Below are 24,167 nucleotides of genomic sequence, written 5' to 3'. Positions count from 1 at the left end.
GCTGTTCTATTTCTGCCTTTCAGCATCCAATTTACATTCTAATTGCTTCTCCTCACTGTGTAGCTGCTTTCTGGAGCTATAATCTCTCCTTATTACCTTCTAGCCCCAGGCTCATCCCTCTGAGTGACTCCAGAGCCAGTATGTCCCTGCTTTTGCTCCCCAAGGCCAGCAGCACATTCCCTAGCTTCAGGCACTTCCAAGACGGGCTCAGTGGATGCATCGCATTTAGTTGGAAGAGATGAGCCCTTTGCACCAGACATCATAAGCCAAACTGGATGCCTGAACACATTAACTGAAGGAGTATTTGACCCATATGGGCTTCCTGTATCTCTGCACAGAATCACAGACTGGTTTGGTTGGAAGGGACCTTAAAGCGCCTCCAGTTCCAACCCCCTGCCATGGGCAGAGACACTTTCCACTAGAGCAGGTTGCTCCAAGCCTCATCCAACCTGGCATCCCCATAATGAAACATTCCTTGAACCAGGCATATGGACTGGTATAAACCACTACGTCAGTGTCCCCAGTATGTGGATGATCCTGTGCCACCAGTTCTGCTGATTACTGCAAGGTCTCTGCACTCCTGGACTTCAGAGATGTGCCGATGCTGTTTCTTGGATATGGAAAACCCCAGGCCCTGACAGGCTGAAAGGCAACAAACTGCGAGCAGAGTAACTGCAAACCCTATGTGATCTCTGCCGTTGCTCTGATAAAGCACAATATTCAGAACCCACCAGAGCTTGCTGCAGCTTTCACACCTCTTCATTTTGTTCTGCCCTCACCCCACAGAGCAAGTACCATGCTCCTTGCCCCCAGTGCACAGATCTGGAGGACAGGCTGCTGCTCCTCCCAGGGAGGAGGCAGGAGCACAGGACTGGAGGGACCACACACAGAGATGCCATGATGGGGATGGCTACCTCAGGGACGCCTGGAGAACGCAGTTTCACAAGACATGGACAAGTGTCTTTGTGTTGTCACTGCACCAGTGAGACATTTGGGAGGAAGCAGCCAAGCAGAAGACGGTGAATTACAAACAGAGCAGGGAGAGATGAGAAAATAAGAGTTTAACAGGAGGAATCCTAAGTTGGGGAGAGGAGATTTAATGTATCTCTGCTAATGTTATGAGTCAGATCACAGAAACCTGCCCCCTCCAGCCCTGTTCTGTATCCAAAGTGACCCAGATGAACAAGCCCAGATACCATGGGTCATTTGTAAAGAGAGAAGGAAGAAGCTGCAGATAGCACTAGCTTAAAGTTTTCAATAGCTCACACCTTGCCATTGAAGGGCCATCCCCTCTTTGACACTTTAGCTTGGTCCCTCCTCTGCAGGTCCTCTACTCAGTGTCATCAAGAGCTGCATCTCAAAATGCTGCATTTCAGTACCAGAGACCAGAAGGAACAGGATGCTCAGGACGCAGCTTAGAGGCAAACAGGAATTGCCAGAGAGGAACAGTAAGAGTAGAACCCAACACCATGGAGTGATGGCAGCCACTACCCTGAGCCAAGCTGCACTGCTCCTTGGTGTAACATAAAGTCCAATTACTCCACATCAACCAGCTTATGCTTTAGCAGAAAATAACAGCCATAAAACTCACACCACCTCATAACAAATTACCCTGAATGTCTCTTCATTACATTACAAAGATGATAAAAGAGCTGCTGAGCAACACACAAAACCTGTGCTAAGATTTGCCAACGAGAACTGAACTGGATCCGAGGAACCGCACAGATGAAGAACTCAAGGGACACTATCAAAATCTAAATCACAACAAGATTAAGAATTTTGATTAGAATTACTGTTACAGAATGGAAAATGTGCCTATCCTCAAGCCACTCGTCCTCCTGTGTCACTCTGCTCAGGGCTTACCTGTAACATGAAGGCAGATGCAAGCACTGAACCGAATCTCAACAGAGCAGCTGTCTGTTGGAGCACACAGGTCTGTCAAAGGTGAATTAATTTGTAAACCTGTGTTAACTCACTTGAATTTTCATTCAGGAGTCAAAAAAGGACAAAGTTCTGCTACTAGAAAAATATCCTGTTTCTATGGTTTTGAATATTCTGAATAATGCCTTTGAAACATCTTCTGCTTTGAAACTTTAGTCATCTCTTATGTACTGAGATAAAGATCAAAAAAGGTGTCTTAGAAACAACGTAGTGGAACTGCTCCTTGGCATTTGCTTTTGTAGATAGCTGAGAAGGAAATGAACACAGCTGCTGAGATGGCAAATTCTTCTTCTGGGAACACATTTCAGTCCTTTGCAGAACTCCAGGAGACACAAGCACAGAGAGGGACTTCCGTGGGCAAAGGCTCTGCTGCCCTGTGAGCAGTTTTGCTTTGTTTGCTTCCATGAGAACTACCCTTTTTGCAGAAGGGATTTAATCTGCTGTAGGAGTGACCCATCAGTGCTTACGCACTGAGCATGCCCTAGATTCTGTTGGATAAAGGGAATGAGTAGCGTGATGTGCTCTATGCTAGCATGGCATGTTTCCTCTCTTCCTAGGAAAAACAGTAAGATTTATGGCATTCCCTGAGCCTTGCACTGTCAGCCACTGCTACGTGCTCCAGCCTTTGAGGATCTTTTTTGCTGCAGGTGAGGTTACTGGGGCTTTGGAAATGGTGAGCACAGAGACTGACACACAAGGGGGTGAGCATCAGGCAGCGGCGCAGAACTGAAGTGCCCAGCTTACCTGCGTGGGACTGCATGTGCTCCAGGAGATTGTTATAAAACTGGAACTGGATTCCACAAGCTCCACAGGTGTAAGGCTCTGTTTGGGAGAAATCAGTTCAGAAGAATTACACAGAGTATGCAGGGAAGCAGCACATGTGCATACTTCAGTTTGTACAGTAGCGGGGCAGCGCCCTGTGGTCCTTGTCACCTCGGCCCATGTGTGCATGTCACAGCAGCTCCTTAGGACCGCACCTGAAGGCTCGGGCTGTGATTTAGGAAGGCACTAGGGCAGGTCACTGCTTCTGGGCTGGGGCTGGGCACTTCTCCATGGGCTTCACTTCACTACTCCACTGCCACGAGAAGGCCAGGATGGCAGTGGGACAGCTTGTGCAATAAAGCAAAGCTCCTGCCAGTGTGTGTGGGGATCTCAGTGACTTTTAGCAGGGCTTGTTCTGACAGGACGAGGGGTGATGGTTTTAAACTAAAAGAGGGAGATTCAGGCTGGATGTGATGAAGAAATTCTTTACAATGAGGGTGGTAAAACACTGGCACACGTTGCCCAGAGAGGTCTCATCCCTGGAGACATTCAAGGCCAGGCTGGATGTGGTTCTGAGCAATCTGATCGAGTTAAAGAAGTCCCTGTTCATTGTGGGGGGGTTGGACTACACGACCTTTCCAACCCAAACCAGCTTGTGATTCTATGAATCTGCACAAAGACTGGAGAGGCTGCACTCTGATTGGGGTTCACTAACTCATGCCTCTTGTGGGCTGTTTCAAGCGTATCTGAGTGCTTTCTAAGCCTGAAAGCAAAGATGGTGAATTCATTTTATATCCAGTCCGGTCAAATTCGAGTCTCTGCTGCCTTTCCTGAGACACGGAGCAGCAGGTTATGAAAAATCGTGTTGCTCAGAAGTTGGGGGATGAAGTGCCATGGAGGAACTCAGCCTGGGGGGTTTTGTGGCTGTCACAAGTGCAGCGAGCCTGAGGAATGGTGAGTGCCACTGGGCTTGGCAGCAGCACGGTGCTGGGTAAGTAGAGGTGGAAGGGAGGAAGCACAGGAATCAGAGCTGTGCCAGGGCTGAGAGCAGAGCAGGAGAGCCGTGTTGCCAGAGTACATGGATGAGCTGGAGTCAGGAAAGAGCTGGGTGCAGAGCTCCCTCATGAGCTGAAAGACACGTTTAGTTCTGTTCTAACGAGTATGTTGAAAGTGCGTTTCTTCCACTGCATTAACCTAACAGCAAATGTTTGGAGTTGCTCTTTAAACAGTATAAGTGCATTAGTTGACAGATGTAACATCAAACTACAGTGGCTGAAGTTCATTAACATTGCAGTTTGCTTCTACACCTTCAGATACACCAGCGCTACTCATGCTGCTGCATTTTGTTTCAGAACAGCAGAATGGACAAATGCAAGCATTTGGAATAGAAACAACTTCACATATAAATGCCTGGCACACACACAGAGCAAGGTCTATTGCTACAATACACTAGGAATCTGTATCTATACAATACAATGGGAAACACATATTCTCTATCAATGAGTAAGCAAAAGCAGCACCATCTAGGATGGAAGAACCAAAGTACAGGAAAGCACAAGCCTGACTTGGCTATGATCTGTAAGAAGTCTATTGCAGGTAGCGAACCTCAGAATTCATCAGATGGCTACAGAAAGCTGTGAGGAGAAACAGAGAAGAGACCATGAGGGGTTCACATAAGCTATACTCGTATGCTGTAAGGTTGGAGACCCTGCTGTGCTTCTCCACAGAGCCACCAGCCCTCTGAACCGATGCAGCCAGCTCCATCTGGAGGGGCTGTGCTCAATGCTTTATTTAACTCACTGTGTTTTCTTTTTATGGGTTTTGCTGTAGTGAGGAAGTTTGGAAATACTGTACTTAAGTAACTGTGCTTGTGAAAAACAGGGAAGACCTTGGCAGCTGAGAGCACATTTATGAATTTCACTCACATACATCCAGCCCTCTCCAAGCAGCACGTCTCACATCCATTTTTCTCTCTAACTACATCCTCACATTTCCTTCTCTCCTTATTCTGTCTCACCGAGCTGCTTTTCCCTCCTCCTGGTATATTCTTAGCTATTTTGCCACCAGAAACCTGCACTGCCTTTCTTCTAACTCTCCCCTTGCCTGACTTCCCTTCACTCCTGACCAGTTTTCTGGGTTCTCTCCATCTCCATCCATCATGCAATGACCATCAAGGTCTTGGCAGTTCTTCACCTCAAGTTCCCACCTCTGCCACTACAACACACTGTGCACTCAGGGACTCTGAAAGGTCTCTCATACGTGATTCTTCTCAGAAAAATCTTGTGGATTTCCATCCCATTTCCAAAATCCCCCCCATTCTGTTCCACCACATAAATGTCCACCTCTGGAAACAAAACCACTGTTGACTCTCAAAAACCAGGTTCACATTCAACATTTTCTAAATACTTTTGAGACCAAGAGTCAGAGAAGTCTACAGTTTGCCACAAGCGAAGATGAGTAAAGTTAAAACTAGGGATAACATTTAAACTCAAAAGTCGTTCCCAGGGAGGAGGGACGGGATGCTTGGGAGGATATGCAGAATTCCTGTGGGAATGAATGAAGTTGCTTTACTTTCCAGGGCTTTCTAAATCCTCGTACTTCTGAGGTTTCAGCTTCTAAGTCCCTTTATGCTCCACAGAGCAGGGAGCTGGGAACAGCCAGGCTGGCTGGAAGGAAGTGGGATGTGTCAGGGCTAGAAGAAGGACAGAGGGCAAGTGGGGAGAAGGAAGAGGCAATTTGTATGTGAAACCAGGCAAAAGCCACCGCCAGAACAGAACTCCTCACCTGGGCTGGCACACAGCGAGTAAATCCCCCTCCCTTTGATTTCTGCTTGCAACCTAGAGTTAACTGGAGACGTTGTCAGAACTGCTCTGCATACCCCTGTGAGCCCCACTTGTGCCTGTTCTCCTTGCTGGGAGCACAGCCCCCTCCACAGCACTGCGGGACCTCCGCTTCCCTTCCCAGGGGGAATTTCAGCTCCCCTCTGCCCTGCTCTGGATGCTTCCCTGCATCCAGAAGGGATCTGTTCTCCATCTGAACTCAGATGGAGAACTCAGCAAGGGGCCTGTGACTGCTCCAATCCACAAACCTCTCCTTTCCCTCTCAGTTTTGCTGGTGACGGTACAAGGAAAGTTGGGACCCATTTGTGCTGCTCACACCAACCTTCTGAGAGCATGTGTGCTCTCCAACAGCCCCAGTTGCTTTGGGTGGTCAAGACAGGCCTTAGGTATGAGCAAAGCAGGAAGAGCAGCCGTGCAATCAGAAATGGCTCAGAGACTTCCAACCCACAGCAGGACTGCCTGGACAGCCTGTGTCCCACTGCTTGAAACATTCTCCCTCCCCTCCTCAAACCCTCCACTGCTTCTGAGGAACCAATTCCTCTTGTTGCTCCACATCTGAGGGCTGGGAGGTGGGGCAGGAGCAACAGTACCCCTTTGATGAGAAACCCAGCCATGTACCCACGTGCTCAGACAGGGTCCTGGCTCTCACTTGGGCCCATGGGCCTCTTCGCAGTGCCAGGTGCTGTGAACCTTCTAGCTCTGTTCCCCTGGCATGGGCTGGGGACGAGGGTGCTCTTTCTCCACTACACTCTTGCTGTGCACTTGGCTTCCTCAGGCTGCAGGTTGGGGCTCCAGTTCACACCAGTAACCACAGCCCTCAGAGCCCTGAGCTGGTGCAGGACATGGGCTACATCATCCCAAGACCCCACCAATTCCCAGCAGGCATGTGGGGCTACTGCACTCTCACAACCTTCCTTCGCCTTCACCATGTATCTCAAGCGGAGCACGAATTCACCAGGCTGCATGAGCAGCTTTCACTTCCTCTCATTTTTTCCACAGCTCACTCCCAGTAACCACTGCTCAACCTGAAGCAGCTGGGTGATGTGTGAACAGAGCCCAAACCTTACACAGCCACGAAAGGTGGAAGGATGCAGGCAGAGAGCTCACCAAGACTGTCTTCAGAGTAACCCAAGCTTTGGTTGCTCTTGCTGTATTGGCCAGCCTGTGACCAAGGCACAAAGTTCTGCAGTTCGTATGGATCAGACTGTGGCCTCTCTACTATGTGATGAAGAAATTTTGTACAATGAGGGTGGTAAAACACTGGCATACATTGCTCAGAGATGTGGTGGATGCCCCATTCCTGGAGACATTCAAGGCCAGGCTGGATGTGGTTCTGAACAATCTGATCAAGTTGAAGATGTCCTTGCTCACTGCAGGGGGCTGGACTAGGGGAGCTTTGAAGGTCCCTTCCAACCCAAACTGTTCTGAGATTCTACTATTGACAAAAATTTCATGTTAATAACTAAGTCATGAAAATCCTGCAATGCTCAACTCTAACTCTGCAGCCCAGCATCTCACACTGCACATCTCAGAAGATGAAATGCAAAGCTGCTCTCACCCCTCTACCCACCTCCAGAAAGCAACCTTTCCGCACAGCCAAGCCCAAAGCTGTGAAGCTGGGACAGCACTCAGGGATGCTGCATTTCTGCAGGCTTTGGGATACATCTCCAGCTCTCCCATATGGGTTCATACTCAGCCACAGCTAAGATGCACTTCCCTGCAGCAGCACAACAAGCTGGAGAGCCTGTGCAGCAACGGGATCCTGCCTCTGAACAGCCCTTCTGGGGCAAAGTATTTGAAATTTGGAAGGAGGAGGAGATCACTGAACATGTCCTGTCTGCCAGCAGACAAGGGCTGTTCTCCAGCCAACTGATCTCAGTGGAGTTTGAGTCTCACTCTGAATTTTCCCACAACACAGAGGGGTTGTGTAGTGGACAGCACAAGAAAACCCACTGCAAGCAGGCAGTGCGGCTGGAACTGCAAACCCGCATCCCAGGGCACCTCTAACAGTCCCTTGCCAGCTCTCTCAAACTCAAGCACTGCAGCATCCTCAAACAATGGCATTACATACCCTGATCAAGCACCAAAGAGCTTTTGTCCTGCAAAGAGGCATTTGTCTGTGGTGCACTGGTGTTGGTGGCTGAGCACAGAGTGCTCATGCTCCCCAAAAGCATCCTCCTCCAGGAAAACCAACCTCTTCTGTGAGCCAGGCCCCCTCTGCTCTGCACACAACATGCTGTCACGTCACCCTCCTGCTTGGCCAGGTGCCCTCTGAAAACACCTTTACAGAAACCTAAAGCATCAGCAGCTGCTGAAGCCTCTCCAGTCTCTTGAGCCACACAGAACAAACACTCACAGCTGGTGGCACAATTTAAAACATCTTTCCTCAGGGCTATTATTAGACACTTTTATTAGTGCTTTATATATATGCAGTGAACAAGGCTCCCAAGTAAGGCAGCAAGGCTGTGTGAGCCAAGCCAAGAGAAAACCCAGCATTTGTGCTTAGCTTAAATAAATCACTCTAATTCCCATGTTAAATCTCATTGCCACATCTAAGCCAGAGAAAATAGCAGAGCCTGGTTTGAGGCCAGGAGTGAACACGAGTTGAGAGGTTTTAACAGAAAGTTTCAACAGCAAAAGCCCTGAGTGAACCCCAGCACTAGCTCGGGGCCTGACAGCAGCGTGGGCAGCAGACCCCCAGGCAGCTCAGTGTCCTCCTCCACAGAGACCCACATTTCAACACTTTTGTCCACATTCTGATGAAAAACAAATGCAGAAGAGCTGCAAGGGAAACTTCTCAGTCTTTTTGCCTGCTCACTGTTTCCATTGGCTTCAGCTTTGATAACAGCAGAACTGCATCTTTCAGTTCTTTTGACACAGCTGATGAAACAATACACGAGGACCAACAGCAGTCTCCTAGAAAAATGCCATCACACCAAAATAAGTGGGAATTTCTTGAAAACAGAACTCCTGTCACTTCCACCCGTCTCAGACAATAAGAGGTACTACCTAAAAAAGTGCTGTGGAGATGCTTTAAAAAGGGGAGACCCAAATACATCAGGGTTGTCAGACTTGTTGGCACTAATTTGGTTTCTCTCCAAAGGTGAGCTCTCCTGTTCTGAACAAAGCTCTCGCTTCTTTCTCAGATTTGTAAGTGAAGAATGACCAAGCATTCAGGGTGCTCAGGGTGCAGCCCTCAGTGCTGGCCGGCACCAAGGGACAGAAGTCCTGGGTGACAGGGTTGGCGCAGACAGCATCACCCCTAGAATCCAGACGCAAGCCAAGCAGTAACCAAACACACCATAAGGTAAAGGAAGCAGCTCCTCCTGTTGAAAGCATCAAGAACATCTCCAACAGACACCCAAATCTGTTCTCCTTCCTCCCCTGCTTGCTCACCACCCTTCCCTGGGCTCCCATTTCTCATCTGTGCTTTCAGCCAAAGGGAACTGTCTCTGCAAAGGTGTTTACAGAGCTGAGCCATGAAGATGAGTTTTCCTGCGCATAAATGTAACTCAGACATGGGTTTGTTTTCAGGTTTTGAACCTCAGTCTCTCAGAACATCTATTACTGGCATTTTCCACCAAACTGAACTCCCAGAAGGCTGTAAATGAGTCTAAATGGTCTCGCAAACACATACCGCATAAACACCCTGAAGGACTTGTGCTGCGTTTAAAGCTGAAACCAGAGTCACAGAAGTGAGACATTTCCTTCTTTAACACTGGACTCGTAATAAAAACCCCCATTTATTCATGAGAAATGCCAGGACGGCAGCCAGCAGGGTTGCAGGCAGAGGTGTATCCCCGACATCCATCACACTTACGTTGTAAAAGTGGGAAAGGATTTGAAATCAGGGGACTTGTGGATTCTGCAAAAGAGAAAGAGATTTCAACATTGAGTCTGGCGGAGCCCTCGCTGCCTGCTGCACAGCTCTGCCTACCTGCTCTTGCTCCTTATCCTTCCTCTGCACTTCCAGATGTAACTCTGGCAGGATGGGGGTCTCTGCTGACTGCAAATTATGTCATGTCCAGCTGGGCTTTGTCTCTCTGTGCACTGTCACGTTTCTCACGGCCAGGAAGCTGTGTCTTTCCTTCCCATTTTAAGACGTCCAGGGATTTTAACACACACCCTATGCTACAATAACAGAAACAGTCGAGTGGGAAGGGTCCACAGAAGAAACACTAAGGGGGCAAGAAAACCTTTACAAATGCTTTTTTGGGGCCCCAAAAAAGATGCAAATTCTCAGATTTATTGTGCAGTTTCCTCACACTGAAGCTGGGAAGGAAAACCAGGATGTTGTAGACTCCCTGGATGGTATGTCGAATGAGGGAGTTCCTAAGCAGGCTGAGAACACACATTCCCTGCCCAGCACACCTTGCAGATAACCCCTCTTTAAGGTGTAACTGAAAGGATTGAAAACTCTGAATGCTCAACTAGCCCTTGGTCAACCAGGGGCTGTCTGCATCCAGCCTGCAGTGCCCAGGAGCAGAAGCAGTGATTCCCAGCACCTCAGACCCTGGGCAGTATCCTACAGGTGAGGTCCTTTAGAACCAAACCCCTGCAGAGGGGAAGAAACCGTTAATGTTAAATACTCAGTCATCAGTTCAGCGCATTTACAGAACGGTCCCAGGTCCAAAGTTATGATTTGATGCAGCAGTGAATGAGGCTCCTGGGGCTGACAGACTTGGACTGGTTTGCTTGGAAAGAAAACTTTACTCATTAACCACATGGATCAAGCACTGGGAGTCTTTGTGCTAAATATTTCCACATGAGGAGGACTTGAGCTGTTGAAGAGAGCTTCAGCTGGTAGGAGCAGCCAGCAAGGGATGAAGGCATGGGTGATCCTTGGTAAAGACATCAATAGACAGTGCTATGAGAAGAGTATGTGTGGAAGTCACTGGCTGGATACAGAACACTGCTGGTCACTTAACACATTTCCATTACACAGCATTGCACTGGAGGCTATTTGCAGCTCATGAGGTCTGTATCTGGGGGAGGATCTTCACTGAAATAGGTTCCTAATCTGGTCCAACCGAGCAGCTGTACAGGGCAGGCTCCTCCAGGTGCCATTCTTACACTATCTGTGCTCTCTGACTCTGTTTTGGGAAGTGCTACAATTCAGTGAGCACAGGGATGCTCGCTGGACCATCCCATGGCTTCAGGACCAGGCTGGACAGGGCTTGGAGCAATGTGGTCTAGTGGAAGGTGTCCCTGCCCGTGGCAGGGGGTTGGAACTGAATGAGCTTTAAGGTCTCAGTCTGTGATTCTATGATGCAGGTTTTAATGGGCTCCTTCAGCACTGCAGAGACAACTGAGCTTTTGAGGGCCCAAACCCAACATTTTACTGTCCCCCAGAAGTGAACCTGATCTGGACAAGGCACAGCAGAGGCAAATCCCACTTCACACACTGCAAGGAATTCTCAACACACTCTGGCTGCTTTCCAGCCAGAAGTGCCAACGTAGTCTCCTTGTTACACCTGACTTCCTATACACATGAAAACCATTGTCAGTCTGCAGTAAGAGCTCAAGCTACTTGCTAAGTATTGCTACTACAGTATGTTAAGTGAAGCCTGTGGCTGGATGTTTCTCATCTTTGTATTATGGGCCATTTTGTTATCCATGCACTGTAATGTCCCTGCCTCAGCACAGTCAGTTCCACTAAAGCCACCTACTCAGAGAACAGGCACAGAAGTGTCATAGTTTGAACAAGTAATGATAGTTGGCTTTGGCTTGCTCTGGGGATTTGCTCATCTCACTCCATAGATTCTCCAGGCAAAACTGAAATGGTTTTCTGCCCATATGCTGGTCTGCCAGTGATTCTTTTTGCCATGTCCTGTCCAGCCCCAGCCCAGCACAGTATCTGTGCTTGAAGAGTGCAATCCACAGCGCCTGTCACCACCTGTTTGTTCCCAGTTTTGCTGACTGCTCACCCTTTTGCCACAATGTCTTTCAGATGTATTGTTTCAATGTCCTTCCTGGTGTCCCAGGGCTCTTGAGCAATTGGCAGGATATCACCCACAGAGACTTGCTGCTGAATGGTTATTTTAACCCAGATTATCTTTCTTCCTGTCTACAAGTTGCCTGTTCAACATGACAAGTCTGGAACAACTTAAATGAATGTGGCACCAGAAATAAACCATTCCCAGAAACCTCAATTCCATGCAAATGCCCAGTGGACACAGCAACTCGTATTTATGTAACAGAGCAAAGCAACACTTCCTTAACTGAAGCCTCTCTCTCTGTTACTCTTATTCTAATGGTGAGAACTGCACTCAGATGGTCATCCTTCATCTGGGCACATCATTTTTAGGCTGCTTTGAAAAATGCACTTCTACGCATGTGCAATTGTGTTGCCCCATCATCAGCATTACCCGTGCCCTGCACAGCTTAGTTACACCAGTGTGGGAGTTCACATCATAACAACCCCTCTCCCCCTTTTCCTCACTCCTCAAACTTGGCCCTTAGCAGGCCTGGACCTCCTGACTCAGTGGAAAGGCAGCAGTAGCAGGCTTGTACCGTTTGCAGAGCAACCAATCAGCAAGAAAGAGATTTACCAAGAGATGAATCACTTGAATGGGATTTGTATTTTCAGTCCAGCTGACATAACCCATACGTGTCTCGGGAGGCAGAGGCGCAAGGAGCTGGCTGTACTACCATAAGACCAAGAATTATTATGCCCCTGGCATTAAAGCTGCACTCACCCACCAAAAATTCCAGCCTAAAAGTCAAGTCTTCCCAGAAGAAACCCAACCAGATGGGCTATATGATCACTGGACTACAGAGAGAGAGCAGAAAAGGATGTATGGCCATCAGCAGAGAGGAAGGAAGATCCCAGTGTCTAACACACCTAGCTGACTCCTCCTGTGTGTGCACCATGAGCACCTGCACTTCCAGTGCAAAACAGCCCTTTTGGTACAGAAGTTTGGCAGGAGCCACTGCTGAGGGTCTTAGTCTGGGCTTCCATTGAGATGCACTGGGGACCTGGCACTGTAAGGGCAGCAGTAGGAGCCAAACTCCTCCTACTGCAACAGACGTTGCACAGGGACTCAAGCAGACATCAGGTCTGTTCCCACCACCAAACAAAGCTGCAGAGATTTAAATCATGAGCAGAACCCTGATTTGCACTCTGTCTTTTTGCTGCTTTCCATAAAACTAAAGGTTAGTTCTGCTCTATTGCTAAACAAGACACAGAACCTATTTCTGTTTGAGATTGCCCTGTTTAACACACACCAAAAATACTGGGTTATGTGGCAAGTGGTGAATGAGACATTTCTGATCATCGTTCTGCTTGAAACAGTTCCATGCTACAACTGGATGGGAATTAGGAACCATAATATATTGTAAGATCCTAATATATTGTAGGATGCTGCTTATGTACATTTTCAGTAGCTAAATAGAATGGTCTCAAGTGTGCTGCATAAACAGGAAAACAAAGTGCAGTACTGAAAAATGTTTTGCATTTCAAACTGATTCACTAGAAAGAAATTCAGCACCTAAGATGAGGAAATGAGAGACTGGCACTCCTGAAAATCCCACAAAGTGCATGTTTAAAATCTAGTCCTATGGCCTTTGACTCTTGAGAACTGGGACTTCTCAAAGATTTTAAACTCAAAGGAGGAAATTACATTTTTTTAGTCTTGGTCTCACCTCAGCTTGGCATGAACTGATTGAAAGAAGGTGGTATTTTCCTGCCCCTCTACCCTGTCTGGAATAAACCCTGCTGGAAAGAAAAGCTTCCCTGGGTAAATAGGAATGAAAAGCACTGACATTTAAAACCTGGATATGCTAAACCTTGTTCCACTGGAACTTATGACAGCAATAGTTACCTAATACAGCAGATGAAATTGAGACACATTTATACAGCTTAAATCAAGGCTGAAAGTTAAAAATATTTCCCAATTCTCTATGTAATTTTAAATATTGTCTCTTTCTCATTCATACTGTCTCCCAAGTTTAGACATCGACAACTACTGTCATTTCAATTAGGTTTTCCTTTGGATGGTTGTATTGTAAGATAGCTAATCTAAAGAACTATTTCTTTTCCTTACTCCTTTGTTTTTGATTCTTCAAGTCTCGCAGTTTCCTTCCTCCCTCTTGGCCTACAGGTGGTGCAACACCAGGAATCTTTTCCTAAGGAGTCATCCATAGCATCCAGACCCACACATCAAGGCTGGATCATGCTGTAACCACAAAATTAGAGATGGTCTAACCCATGGCTTTCCAAGGTCAGACAAAAAGTGAGACGATGGAGAGATGCAAAATCTTGGGAAGGAAGCTGCGTGGTTACATGGCACAGCACAGCCAGGCCAAGGCTGCAGCCTCCCAGGCAAATGATGCTCTCCCCACTTCAGTTCTGCACAATGGACGAAGAAGGCAGCAGCCTTCACTGCTGAACACAATACCCATATCTGACCCTTTCTGGGGCTTTTTCCTTTCAGTGCTCAGGCTAATCATCACCAGCCTTTGCAAGAAGAGTATTTCACAAGCTGGCCTTCAAATATTGCCTGGCCTCTTGAGAATTCAGTACTGAAAGCCCCTGTGCATGTCAGGACTCAGCAGAACACCCACCTCCAAGGAGAGTTTCCTGGAAAGCAGCTTTACAGCATCTTAGATGAGTAATAGCTCACACATCACAATGAGCCAATTCCATCTTTCAGGATCAGGTCACGTCATTGTTTTCTGGACCCTGCTTAATTCAGCAATGAATAATCACAAGCTTCATGTGATCTGGGATGTCTGCGTTGGCTGCCTGTGCTCCAGAGGCAGCACAGGGATGCAATCTGCACATTGTAGCAGATACTATTTTAAAAGCGCTGTGAAACTTCCAGGTTTCATTAAAAAGCAAGTTTAAGGGGCTGTGGAGACTCTTTCCCATGTAATAGTGGGAAAAAGGCACGCCCTCCCAGTCATGAGGTGGACAGCAGCTGAATAGTCCTTCTCCATCCACTTTGTGGTTCCATCACTCCATCCATCTGCTAGTAGCTGGGACTCAAACACAGCCACAGAGTAGTGTTGTTTTACGGGCAGTAAGATGCCAGGTTACTTAGATAAGGATACCAGGTACCTGCTCTGGGGCTGTGCACAGGGAGGAGACATTTTCCATTATGGTTGTCTTACTCCCACCTAGGACTCCCTGCAGCATTGCATCCAAGGCTATTTCAAGTGGCTTTACTTGCTGACCTTGCTGCTCTGCTTGTCCTCTCCCTCACTCCAGATATGAAGCTGTCTGTGGCACCCGAGTCAGGAGGGTGACACCAGGAAGCAGCAGAATGTATCCAGCTGGGTGGCCTGAAAAAATCCTGTGTTATAACATTGTGACTGAGCTTGTGACACAAAACTCACACTGACAAAGAGCAAGTGGCACAGGGAATCAACCATTTAACAAGGTCGAGCCACACAGCTCTTGGGCTGCTCAGCTGGGACCTACATTTACCCCCTAAACCTGGGCACTGTTCTTCACAGCAGCAGGAGTTTGGTGATAAGCAGCAGATGGGAGTGGGGAGGATGGAAGTGTCCGTCCTTCTGTCATCCTCAACCACATTATCACCAGCTGCCTCCCCGCCTGTGTGAAATCTGCTGCCTGGAGCACAAGAGAGGATGAGCCAACAACACCGAAGTTACTCCCAAGAGTTCATATCACACATGTGAACACGGAGCCACACAGTTTGTCCCACTTACTGAAACACAGCCATGGAAAGAAGGAAAACGGCTCTTCAAAAAGGAAGTTACTGAGAGTTCTGCTTGGACACCAAAGCACACAGATGCCTGCAGAGCTTTCCATGGCCTCTCTAATCACCAGTGCCATTCAGAGTGGGACATGGTGATGCTCACTCAGGCTGCTATCAATGAGAGCATTTACACTGACTCCTGAGAATATGAAGAAATAGAAGAAATGGCTTGGTGCAAGAGCTGGATAGGAGCACTGAATGGGACACAGAGGAAGCAGCATAGCAGAAAGATGAAGTTAAGGGGGAAAACAGGGCTGGGGAAGAAAAAAGAGGATGTGGGATATGGAAAAGAAGCAGAAAGGGGAAGAAGCTTATACATCTCCACGCACCAGTCTAGCTTTGAGTGTGTCAGCTGTTTAATGCAGGAGAGAACTACTTCCAACCAGAGCCCAACTCCCCTCAAACCAGTCCTGAGCAGCTCACTCCAGTTCCTCAGGTTTCCAGGCTCAAATAGAAGTTCAGGTGAGCACCCTGCAACTCCTCTGCCAGGCCCCAGACTGAGCCACTAAATCAAACCAAGAATACATGTGGTGCAGACAGAAATTACAAAGGACAAGCAAATCATACACAACTGACTACTCAGTTTGTAAGAACTTCTGCCTTTAAGTTTTACTACAAGCTTTTACTCATGTGCTTTAAATGTTGCAGTTCAAATAGAAACAGATTCAGAAAGATGAGTGTGATATGAGCTGGTACAAGTAGATGGCAGGGAGGATCTGTGAGATGTGTCACAGCAACAATGGGTCAGTATCTGATAGTTCAGACAGGACTAAAGTCTTGGACTCTGCTACACAGCCACTACTGACTTCCTGTCAGTAGTTCCTGGACCCCCTCCCATGATACAGGCTCTTTTCCCTCTCCAAAACTTAACACATGCAGCTTTCTTGGCTTTAGGGATGAGCTGTTTGATATGAAGGAAGGTAATTCTGTCCTTCCTCTGTAGGCTATACAGGACTTGACAGGCATAAAAAAGGAACAATCTAAGGCTGCTGCTTTCAAAGAGCCCCAGAGGAGTCAGGAACCCAAACGGTACATTGGCATTTGAAGATGTGCACTTAAAGGCTTTGAAACCCTTCAGACAAACCACTCATACTACCCACAGAAGACAAGACGTGAGGAGCAGACCTGCTGAGAGGCAAGTGGCCACTTTCAGAGCAGCAAGTCAGGCTGGTAACTCTTGGCAGCCAGTGAACTACGGTTCTGTGTCATGTCTAACAGCCTGGCTAGGCTGTCTGAAGACACTTGGCCAGCCCCTAATGACTCCTGACTGCTGCTACCCAAGTGGAACAGGACTAAAGAGTACAAGTGCCTGAAACACAGAGACAAGCTCACCTGATGGGTTCTGCTTACACCTCTTTTCTTTAGGTTTTTCTGTCCCCGAATGAACAGCTGTAATTGTGGTGAATGCTTGGATTAGTACAGGGTTGTTCCTCAAAACACAATCGCAGTAGTTTAGTAACAAACAACTTTTTTCCCGTTCACTATCAACCCACTCTGCTACCGCATGTGGGTTTTCCAATACCACATCATTCCTTCGCAACATACATCCAGAAAGCCCTTTATTTGCTTCACAGGCAGACATAAACCCCCCCAACAGATGCTGCGAAACCTGCTCCAAGGAGAAATCCCTTCCCTTACCTGTCCATCCCAGCCAGTGGCATTGGGAACACCACATATTTTGGTACTCAAAAATCGAGATGCTGAAATTACATTTCATCTGGTCTGTCTGTATGCTCCAGTTAGGGAACGTAAGAGAATGGCAGTGTCCCACCTGAAGGCAGGGGGATACATTGGCAGGACAAAAACCTTGTAAGCTCTATAAATGGTGTACCTAAACAAACTTGTCTAGCTCAGCGGTTATGTTTAGTTACTACCACCTGGAGTTAAAACTCAAAGCGAACCCCAGAAGTAGAGTAAATTTTAATTCCTTCTAGCACATATATTTCAGTCCTACATCTACACATCTGGTATGCTGTGACCTCTGTGTGGTAGTGAACTCACAAACGGACTCTGGTTATGGTGATGTGTTAATGAACTGCCACATTTAGGATCACTGTGACATACAAACTGCTGTTCTACTCAGAGTCCTTGAACTTCTCTTGCTTGTTGCGAAAGGCTTTGCTTCACACAGACTTCACTGATGCATAGACAAAGAACAAGAACTGCTTCATCTCCATCCATATTCCCCTTTCTCTACATTTTTGTTCCCCACTGAAAAACCTATGCTAAAGTACCTGGACCTTGGGAGCAGGATCCCCAATATCACCTTTTTTACATGCTTGGAGTGCCAGGAAGCTGGAGAGAAGCGAAAAGAGAGCACTACCCCAGGAAGGCTAGCAGCCTGCAAGCTTAAAGAAGGTACCCAAATAGATCAGCAACCACCAACCACAGCTGACTCCTGCTCTGGAGAGGCTGTGATAAGCAACAGCAGGAGGGAGAGAACACACTTACCGCTGGAGTTCTGAGAATTGCTGTTTGTTTCTTCAAAGTTGTTCTGTGCTTTGCCTTCCACTCTCCTGCTGAAAGCACTTTCTGCTGGGTGGAGAACAAAGCAGGGATGGTGACTGGTCAATAGTGGACACGGAACCAGGCAGACAGGAGGCAAAACATCCTCCTGTGCCAACAAATGCATACCCTGAATACAGCAGAAAGGTGAAATACCTCGTTTTGGAGGCAAATGGGCCAGATTCATTGATGGGGTAACAGGTATTTTTCTTGAATGCCTTCTGGCTGAGGTGGCCTGGATTGGCTCTTAGGGAGCCCATGAACACCAGGGAGCCCATGAACACCAGTCCTGACTGAACCATAAGGGTCATGGCTTCCTCCCCTGCAAAAAAACCCAACCCTTATCTTACTCTTTCTTAAGGCAATAAGCAGCCCTTAAAGCCTCTGGCACAGGTCTGCCAGTTGAACTTGGGTCCCCATCACAACATGCAGTGTCACCTACAGAAGCACTATCCCAGCTCTCCCTGTGCTTCCAGTAATCCACACTCCCTTCCTGAACACCCTCCTAGAAACATTCAAGAGGCGGCCGAGGAGCTGCCTCAGAGCTGCCCGTGATGCCTGGAAAAGCTGTGGTAGATCCCCTGTCCTTCTATGCTCTCCAACAGTGACCTTGCTCCTGCATCCCTACCATCAGGTCCCACAGACAGGCCCAGGCTCCTCTGGAGTGAGCGGCCAGCCCGAGCTCTTGGTAGTTAACTGGCTTCACCCACTGCAGCAACATAACAGGGCAATTTCTCAGTAACTATACTGGGAGGACCCCTCCCATGTGCAAAGGTGGTTCCTGACCCTAGCAATGGCTGCATTGTCCTGCAAGGTCACTGCACAGCACAGCTGAGGTGCCTCATATGCTCCTCAAGCTCGTGTCCCTTAGCATAGGTTCACCAGTACCAGCAGTGTGAGGCTTCATCTCACTTCAGCTAGGTTTGCAGTATCTGGGCAAATGAAGTGACTGGAGTGACTCAAGGGATAAACTATAAATAAATAAAATTAAAGGTGAACTAGCCAAACTAATGTCTATGGTCTGTGCTGTAGAAACCCTTCCCATACATGGACTCATTCATGGGGTCTACTGCCACCCAGCAGTATCATCTAAAAGTGACTTAGCACAGCCCTGCTGGGCTCAGCAGCATGCAAATGGGCTAGGGAGGGTGTTGGGGGACTGAAAACTTTCAGTCAGGAGGGACAGGGATGGGTGAAAATTGATATCCAATCATTACTGCATTAGGTATTTCTGCAGCCCACTGGAGTGGTCAGAACTGCTGTCATGTCATTGAATGGTTCGGGTTGGAAGGGACCTTAAAGCTCATCCAGTTCCAACCCCCGGCCACAGGCAGGGACACCTTCCACTAGAGCAGGTTGCTCCAAGCCCCTGTGTCCAACCTGGCCTTGAACACTGCCAGGGATGGGGCAGCCACAGCTTCTCTGGCCACCCTGTGCCAGCGCCTCAGCACCCTCACAGGGAAGAACTTCTGCCTAAGAGCTCATCTCAGTCTCCCCTCTGGCAGGTTAAAGCCATTCCCCTTGTCCTGTCTCTACAGGCCCTTGTCCAAAGCCCCTCTCCAGATTTCTTGTAGCCCCTTTAGCCACTGGAGCTGCTCTGAGGTCTCCCCTTAAGGAGTCTTTTCTTCTCCAGGCTGAACCAGCCCAGCTCTCTCAGCCTGACTCCAGAGCAGAGGCCTAAAGAGGCCCCAGCTCCTTGCAGCCTCCCTGTGCTGTGTGAAGTGTGGCTCAGACACATGGGCTTTATGTCTGACATGCCTAGAAAAGACCTGAACTGCATGAAGCTCCCAGCCCATGACTTTTGGTCCAGCCAGTCCTTAGTGGACCCTTCCAAGTCCTGAGCAGCTTCTCAAATTCTCAATCTCCTACATTCCTGACTCTTTCTAAAATGCAGGACAACAAGAAAACTTGGTAATCAAATCAGTTTAAACAGAATCACATAAAACAGGCCTGAAAAGGAACTGGAGACATTATCTAGTCCACCCCCCTTGACAGATAAAGAATAGGATTGAGAGGCCTTAAGTAACTAGCAAATCACAGTGGGAAAGAGACCACAATAAAATGGATTTGGCCAACCCACCCCCCAAGAGACCCAGGTTCAAATCCTGGCTTCTGTCATAAGTGGAAGTGAAATTTGCATGGTAGTTTTGTTCTCATCCCCCTCATCCCCTATCCTTTTTTTGTTGCCAAGTCTGGCAATAAGAAAAAGCTGTGGGATGCATCTCCCTGTCTTACTGTGTCCTTCCCAAACAGAAGAGGGCAGCTGATACAAGTTGTCTTTCTCTCCCCTCATACCTGAACCTTTTGCATGAAAAGCAAAATTATCTGTACAGATAAAGTGCCACTCTACCAAGTGTCTATGCAAAGCCTGCAAGGAGTGATGCTCCACATCTCTGGTATTACCCAGGCCCACGTGGAGCATTTCTAATGGCAGCACTCAGAAGGCATCCCTTCTGGAGACTGTCCTCCTGATAGGTGTTATCGTCATTGCACTTGTACCAGAAACCCAAGAAACTGCTCAGATTGCATCTGTATAGGACACTGCCTTGAAAGACACCACAGAAATGACACCACCAGATAGAGAGGGTAGGACCCCCAGGACAATACTAGATGTTTGAAGATCAATCTACCAGGCTCAAGCATCATGAGATTCCCTCCTCCATACAGGAAGAGAATGGCTCGAGGTTTGTACCCAATGTACTCATATGCTTCTTAATTAGAGAAATGCGGGGGGAAAAGTGCCTTTACAAAAATCCTCTCCTAGTTACTGCTCCTCTGGCCTCTGCCCCAGGAACGTTCCCAGTTTTTCCACTTCCGTGAAAGACAGGAAACTGGAAGAAGCTGGTACAAGTTTAAGTAAATACTGAAAAAGGTTTGTCAGCTTTAACTTGTTGAACTGGATGGACCTCAAATTAGTAATAAAATCATATATATGTTTAAGAGGTGCAATAGCAATACGGAATCTCAGGACTCATAAGCTGTAAGATCACTCACTGCCACATCTAGTAGCTGTGGATGTGTGTATCTCACAAAAAGCATCATTGCTCAGCACCCTGTGGCCTCTCCCACCACAACCACTCTTATCTGTCCATGCCAGACATTTCAGGGGTGTTTAAACACCAACTGATTAACCAGTTCTTCTGCACTGAGATGGAATACGTATCCATCAATCCCACAGGTTTAAAAGTGCTTCCCTGCTGCCTGGGCACATGAACACCATGTCTCACATCCTAGTTATTAATAGTCATTTTTCAGTTCTCCTCACCTTATATATATATATATATATATTTTTTTTTTTTTAAGGTTTGATGTTGTTTGGAGGGAGGAAACTAGTGCTATGGGAGAATCAACCTTAACTTGAGTCTTCTACCCCCTCTGTAATGGTTCTGTACCATTAATTTTGTTGCTGGAGCCTAGTTTATCTCTTGGTGGTTCCCGTGGGGAGTGGAGCACTGTGAAGACACCTGCACTTCACTTTACCTCCTCAGGCACAGGCCCAGCCCTGAAAATATCAGCCTTGAGGGAAACAAACAGTAAATTGACAAACAAAGCTGAAAACGAAACAAAACTCCCCATCCCTGACAAGCCATAACACCAGTCCTTGTCTGAAAGCTCTCCTCAGTTTGTGACACCAGGATTTGAAACAGGGTCTTTTGTACCTCATGGTTACCATGATGCTTAAAAAACCCAAACTTGTCATTGGGAAGAGGTTATAAAGACCTACTGCTGATGGAAATTTTCTTTATAACATGCCAAAGGATCTAATCCCCTCAACTGCTTCTGGGAGTAGTTTTTCTGGGACAGTCATGGATGGAGCAGACTGAGTCCAGGAAGGGTCAGAAGCCAACCCAGGGCAGGATTGGACACTAAGCAGTTAAGAAAGTTGATGGTAGAAAGGCAATTGGTACCTGTGATGGCCTTGCTTCCTGGGGATCCAGAATTTGGAGCGCGGAACATCTGGGACTGGGATGCCGGTGGGACACCGGAGGGGGTGCGGTGCAGGAGGGTAGAACATCGGTTTATTGAAGCCGGTGTTTTTTTGCTGGCTTGGCTCGCCTGTGTCTTCACTGCCACGAAGAGTGGAGATCGAGAGAACTCTGGATATGAACACTCAGAACTAGTGCCTGGACAGTCAGTCAGCTCCCAGCTTGAGGGCCTTCTGGGAGGGTTTGCTTTCTAACAGCCACGCTCATGAATCCCTCACACCGGGACCTGCAGTGACTGTGGATCCACCGATCCCATGGAACAAAACTGTTTTCCCCACTCACCTGAGGGGACAGAGTCTTGAAGCCTCTTAGTTCCCTTCCACACCTTTAAGTGCCACGTGACCAACCCATTCCTCCTCCAGCAGGATCACCCCATCCATCCAGGAGTACTATTGGACTGCCATGGCCTGGCTGGGTGTACCTGCTCCTCTGTCCTCCGTTCCAATGTATGTATGAGTTTGAATTTTGAGAGCAGGTTTCTAATGTGAGCAGGTTTGTAATGTGATACTCAGAGCTCTGAATTGGGAGAAGTTTACATTTTTGTTACTTGAGCCTTGTATAAATCCTAGAGATCTCCAGCTACATTCCCTGTCTTGTTAACCAAATACAAAGGAAAGGAGGCTGTTGGTAATAGAAGGGAATTAGGAAGCAGAGTTCTCACCCTGCAAGTCAGGAAAGGCCTTTTGGCCCCTATCTCCAGACAAGTCACATGGTGACATGTGGAGAAATCCTGAGTATTACTGGGATATGCTCTTTGAGTGCATCTACATTTTGGTCTCTGCAATGCACATTGAGGATCACCAGGAATTTTCAATGCCAAAAGTCATATGAAAACCTTTCAGGAGGACAGCCCCTAGTCTCGACCACATGGATTAAAAAAACTGTTACACAAATGGAGAAACAACCTAACAACTCTCTTCATTCCTCAGGGGCTTCTTCCATGGAAATTTGGATATGGGTCCTGAAACCCAAGTCCAACTCCAACCATCTGCCACAAAGAATCACTAAGAAACAAGGTCCACATAACCCTCAGTCCAAGCTTGCTACCAGTGATTTCTATAGAGTGGTATTTTAAGATTCGTGAAGTTGGATGGACAACACGAGCTCCTGTTCATCCTATACGGTGTAATTCAGAAATCCTCATCCCCATGGAGCAGCTCTCCATCTTGGACTGCCACAGCAGCACAACAGTCTGAGTCTGAAACAGGGGAGGAGAAAAGTCACCCAGGCTGGGGCTGGATGCTCATTTCCAAAATCCCATGAGACATGACAGACCTCGAATGTGAACTGCTCTCACCTTCACAGTGAGCACTAAGCACCACTGGAGACTGAGGATGGTACATCCAAAGCAGCTTGCAAAAAGATACTCAATACATGCAATACACGGATCCAAGATGAGATTCAGTGTAAATGTTAGTTTACTAAACCTAGTTTAGAGATTCTGCACTAGGTTTTCTCATAGTTTAAGTCAAGACACTTCTCTGCTTGGTCTCTGGCCAGCTGACTAGGCTTGCTTTTGCTCTATACTTCCTTTCAATCTCCACGAATAGTCCTCCTCCAATTGCTGCCAAACAAAACTGTACTCATATATCACAATTTCCTGCTTATGTGTCATCTAGTTTCCCACAAAGCCCATTCCCACCAATCGCTGCTTTATTCCCTGTCCATACCAAGAGAAGTAGCCATCAGCCAATCACCCAGTGTCAGAAACAAAGAGCATCACTGCGAGTCCTCTGCAGTCCAGATACTGCTCTCTGAGGTCCAAAGAAAAGTCTCAACGCTGTGAAGACCTCAAAAATAACCTGTTTTTCATCCCAACTTAAACAAATAGTATGTCTTCAAATTCAGACCCCTGAGAGAAGGCTGCTCCATCTGACACAAGGCAGAGACAGAGCTTGAGCCAGCAATGCAAAGACAGACAGAAGAATATTAGTTCTACCAGACTGAAGGATGCCAATAATTCATTGCAAAAAGATTTTAGTCTGTAGTTCATCAGATGACAAATTCCCTCTGAAGACGAAGCAACACGGGTAGAGATGATCATGTAGCTCCTCTGTTCTGCTCTTGAAAAGTCATCTTCACTGTGGAACACACTGCCTCAGGCTCATCAAATGGCCAAGTTCAAGATACTTCCAAAAACGAAAATACTGAGTTGCCGAATGGTTACAAAACCCTCCTGCCCCAAACTCTGCAGCTAAACAGCAAGACTGGAGACAGGATTATGGACTGACAATCCTGGAACTGCTGCTATGAAATCCATAGAATCATAAGATCAACCAGGTTGGAAAAGACCTTTAAGATCATAAAGTCCAACCACAATCCCAGGACAAAACTCCTTAAACTTTCTCAGAAAGCATCTGAGAGATGCCTCAGTTGAAGCTGACATAATGGGGAAGGGGGGGCAGGAG

The 24,167-nt window shown here is 47.4% G+C and overlaps 1 protein-coding gene across 10 annotated transcripts in view; it reads right to left on the bottom strand.

Moving 5' to 3' along the window:
- ZNF618 (zinc finger protein 618) overlaps positions 1-24,167 on the bottom strand; it is a 95,601-nt gene that overhangs the window by 12,854 nt on the left and 58,580 nt on the right. For 3 of the 10 annotated variants that reach the window (XM_030506899.1, XM_030506891.1, XM_030506894.1), the window contains 4 exons: positions 21,682-21,870; positions 17,720-17,803; positions 16,601-16,657; positions 2,686-2,763 (listed from right to left, as the gene is read on the bottom strand). In XM_030506899.1, the coding sequence (XP_030362759.1) occupies positions 2,686-2,763; positions 16,601-16,657; positions 17,720-17,803; positions 21,682-21,870 (408 nt within the window). The remainder of the gene's footprint in view (positions 1-2,685; positions 2,764-16,600; positions 16,658-17,719; positions 17,804-21,681; positions 21,871-24,167) is intronic. The other 7 variants (XM_030506896.1, XM_030506898.1, XM_030506889.1 and 4 more) reach the window with 6 other exon arrangements.

This window comes from Strigops habroptila, chromosome 15 (genome assembly GCF_004027225.2).
Source record: "Strigops habroptila isolate Jane chromosome 15, bStrHab1.2.pri, whole genome shotgun sequence".
Taxonomy (NCBI): Eukaryota; Metazoa; Chordata; class Aves; order Psittaciformes; family Psittacidae; genus Strigops; species Strigops habroptila.
Note: the sequence above shows the minus strand (reverse complement) of the source record. Positions and strands in the feature narration are given on the sequence as shown.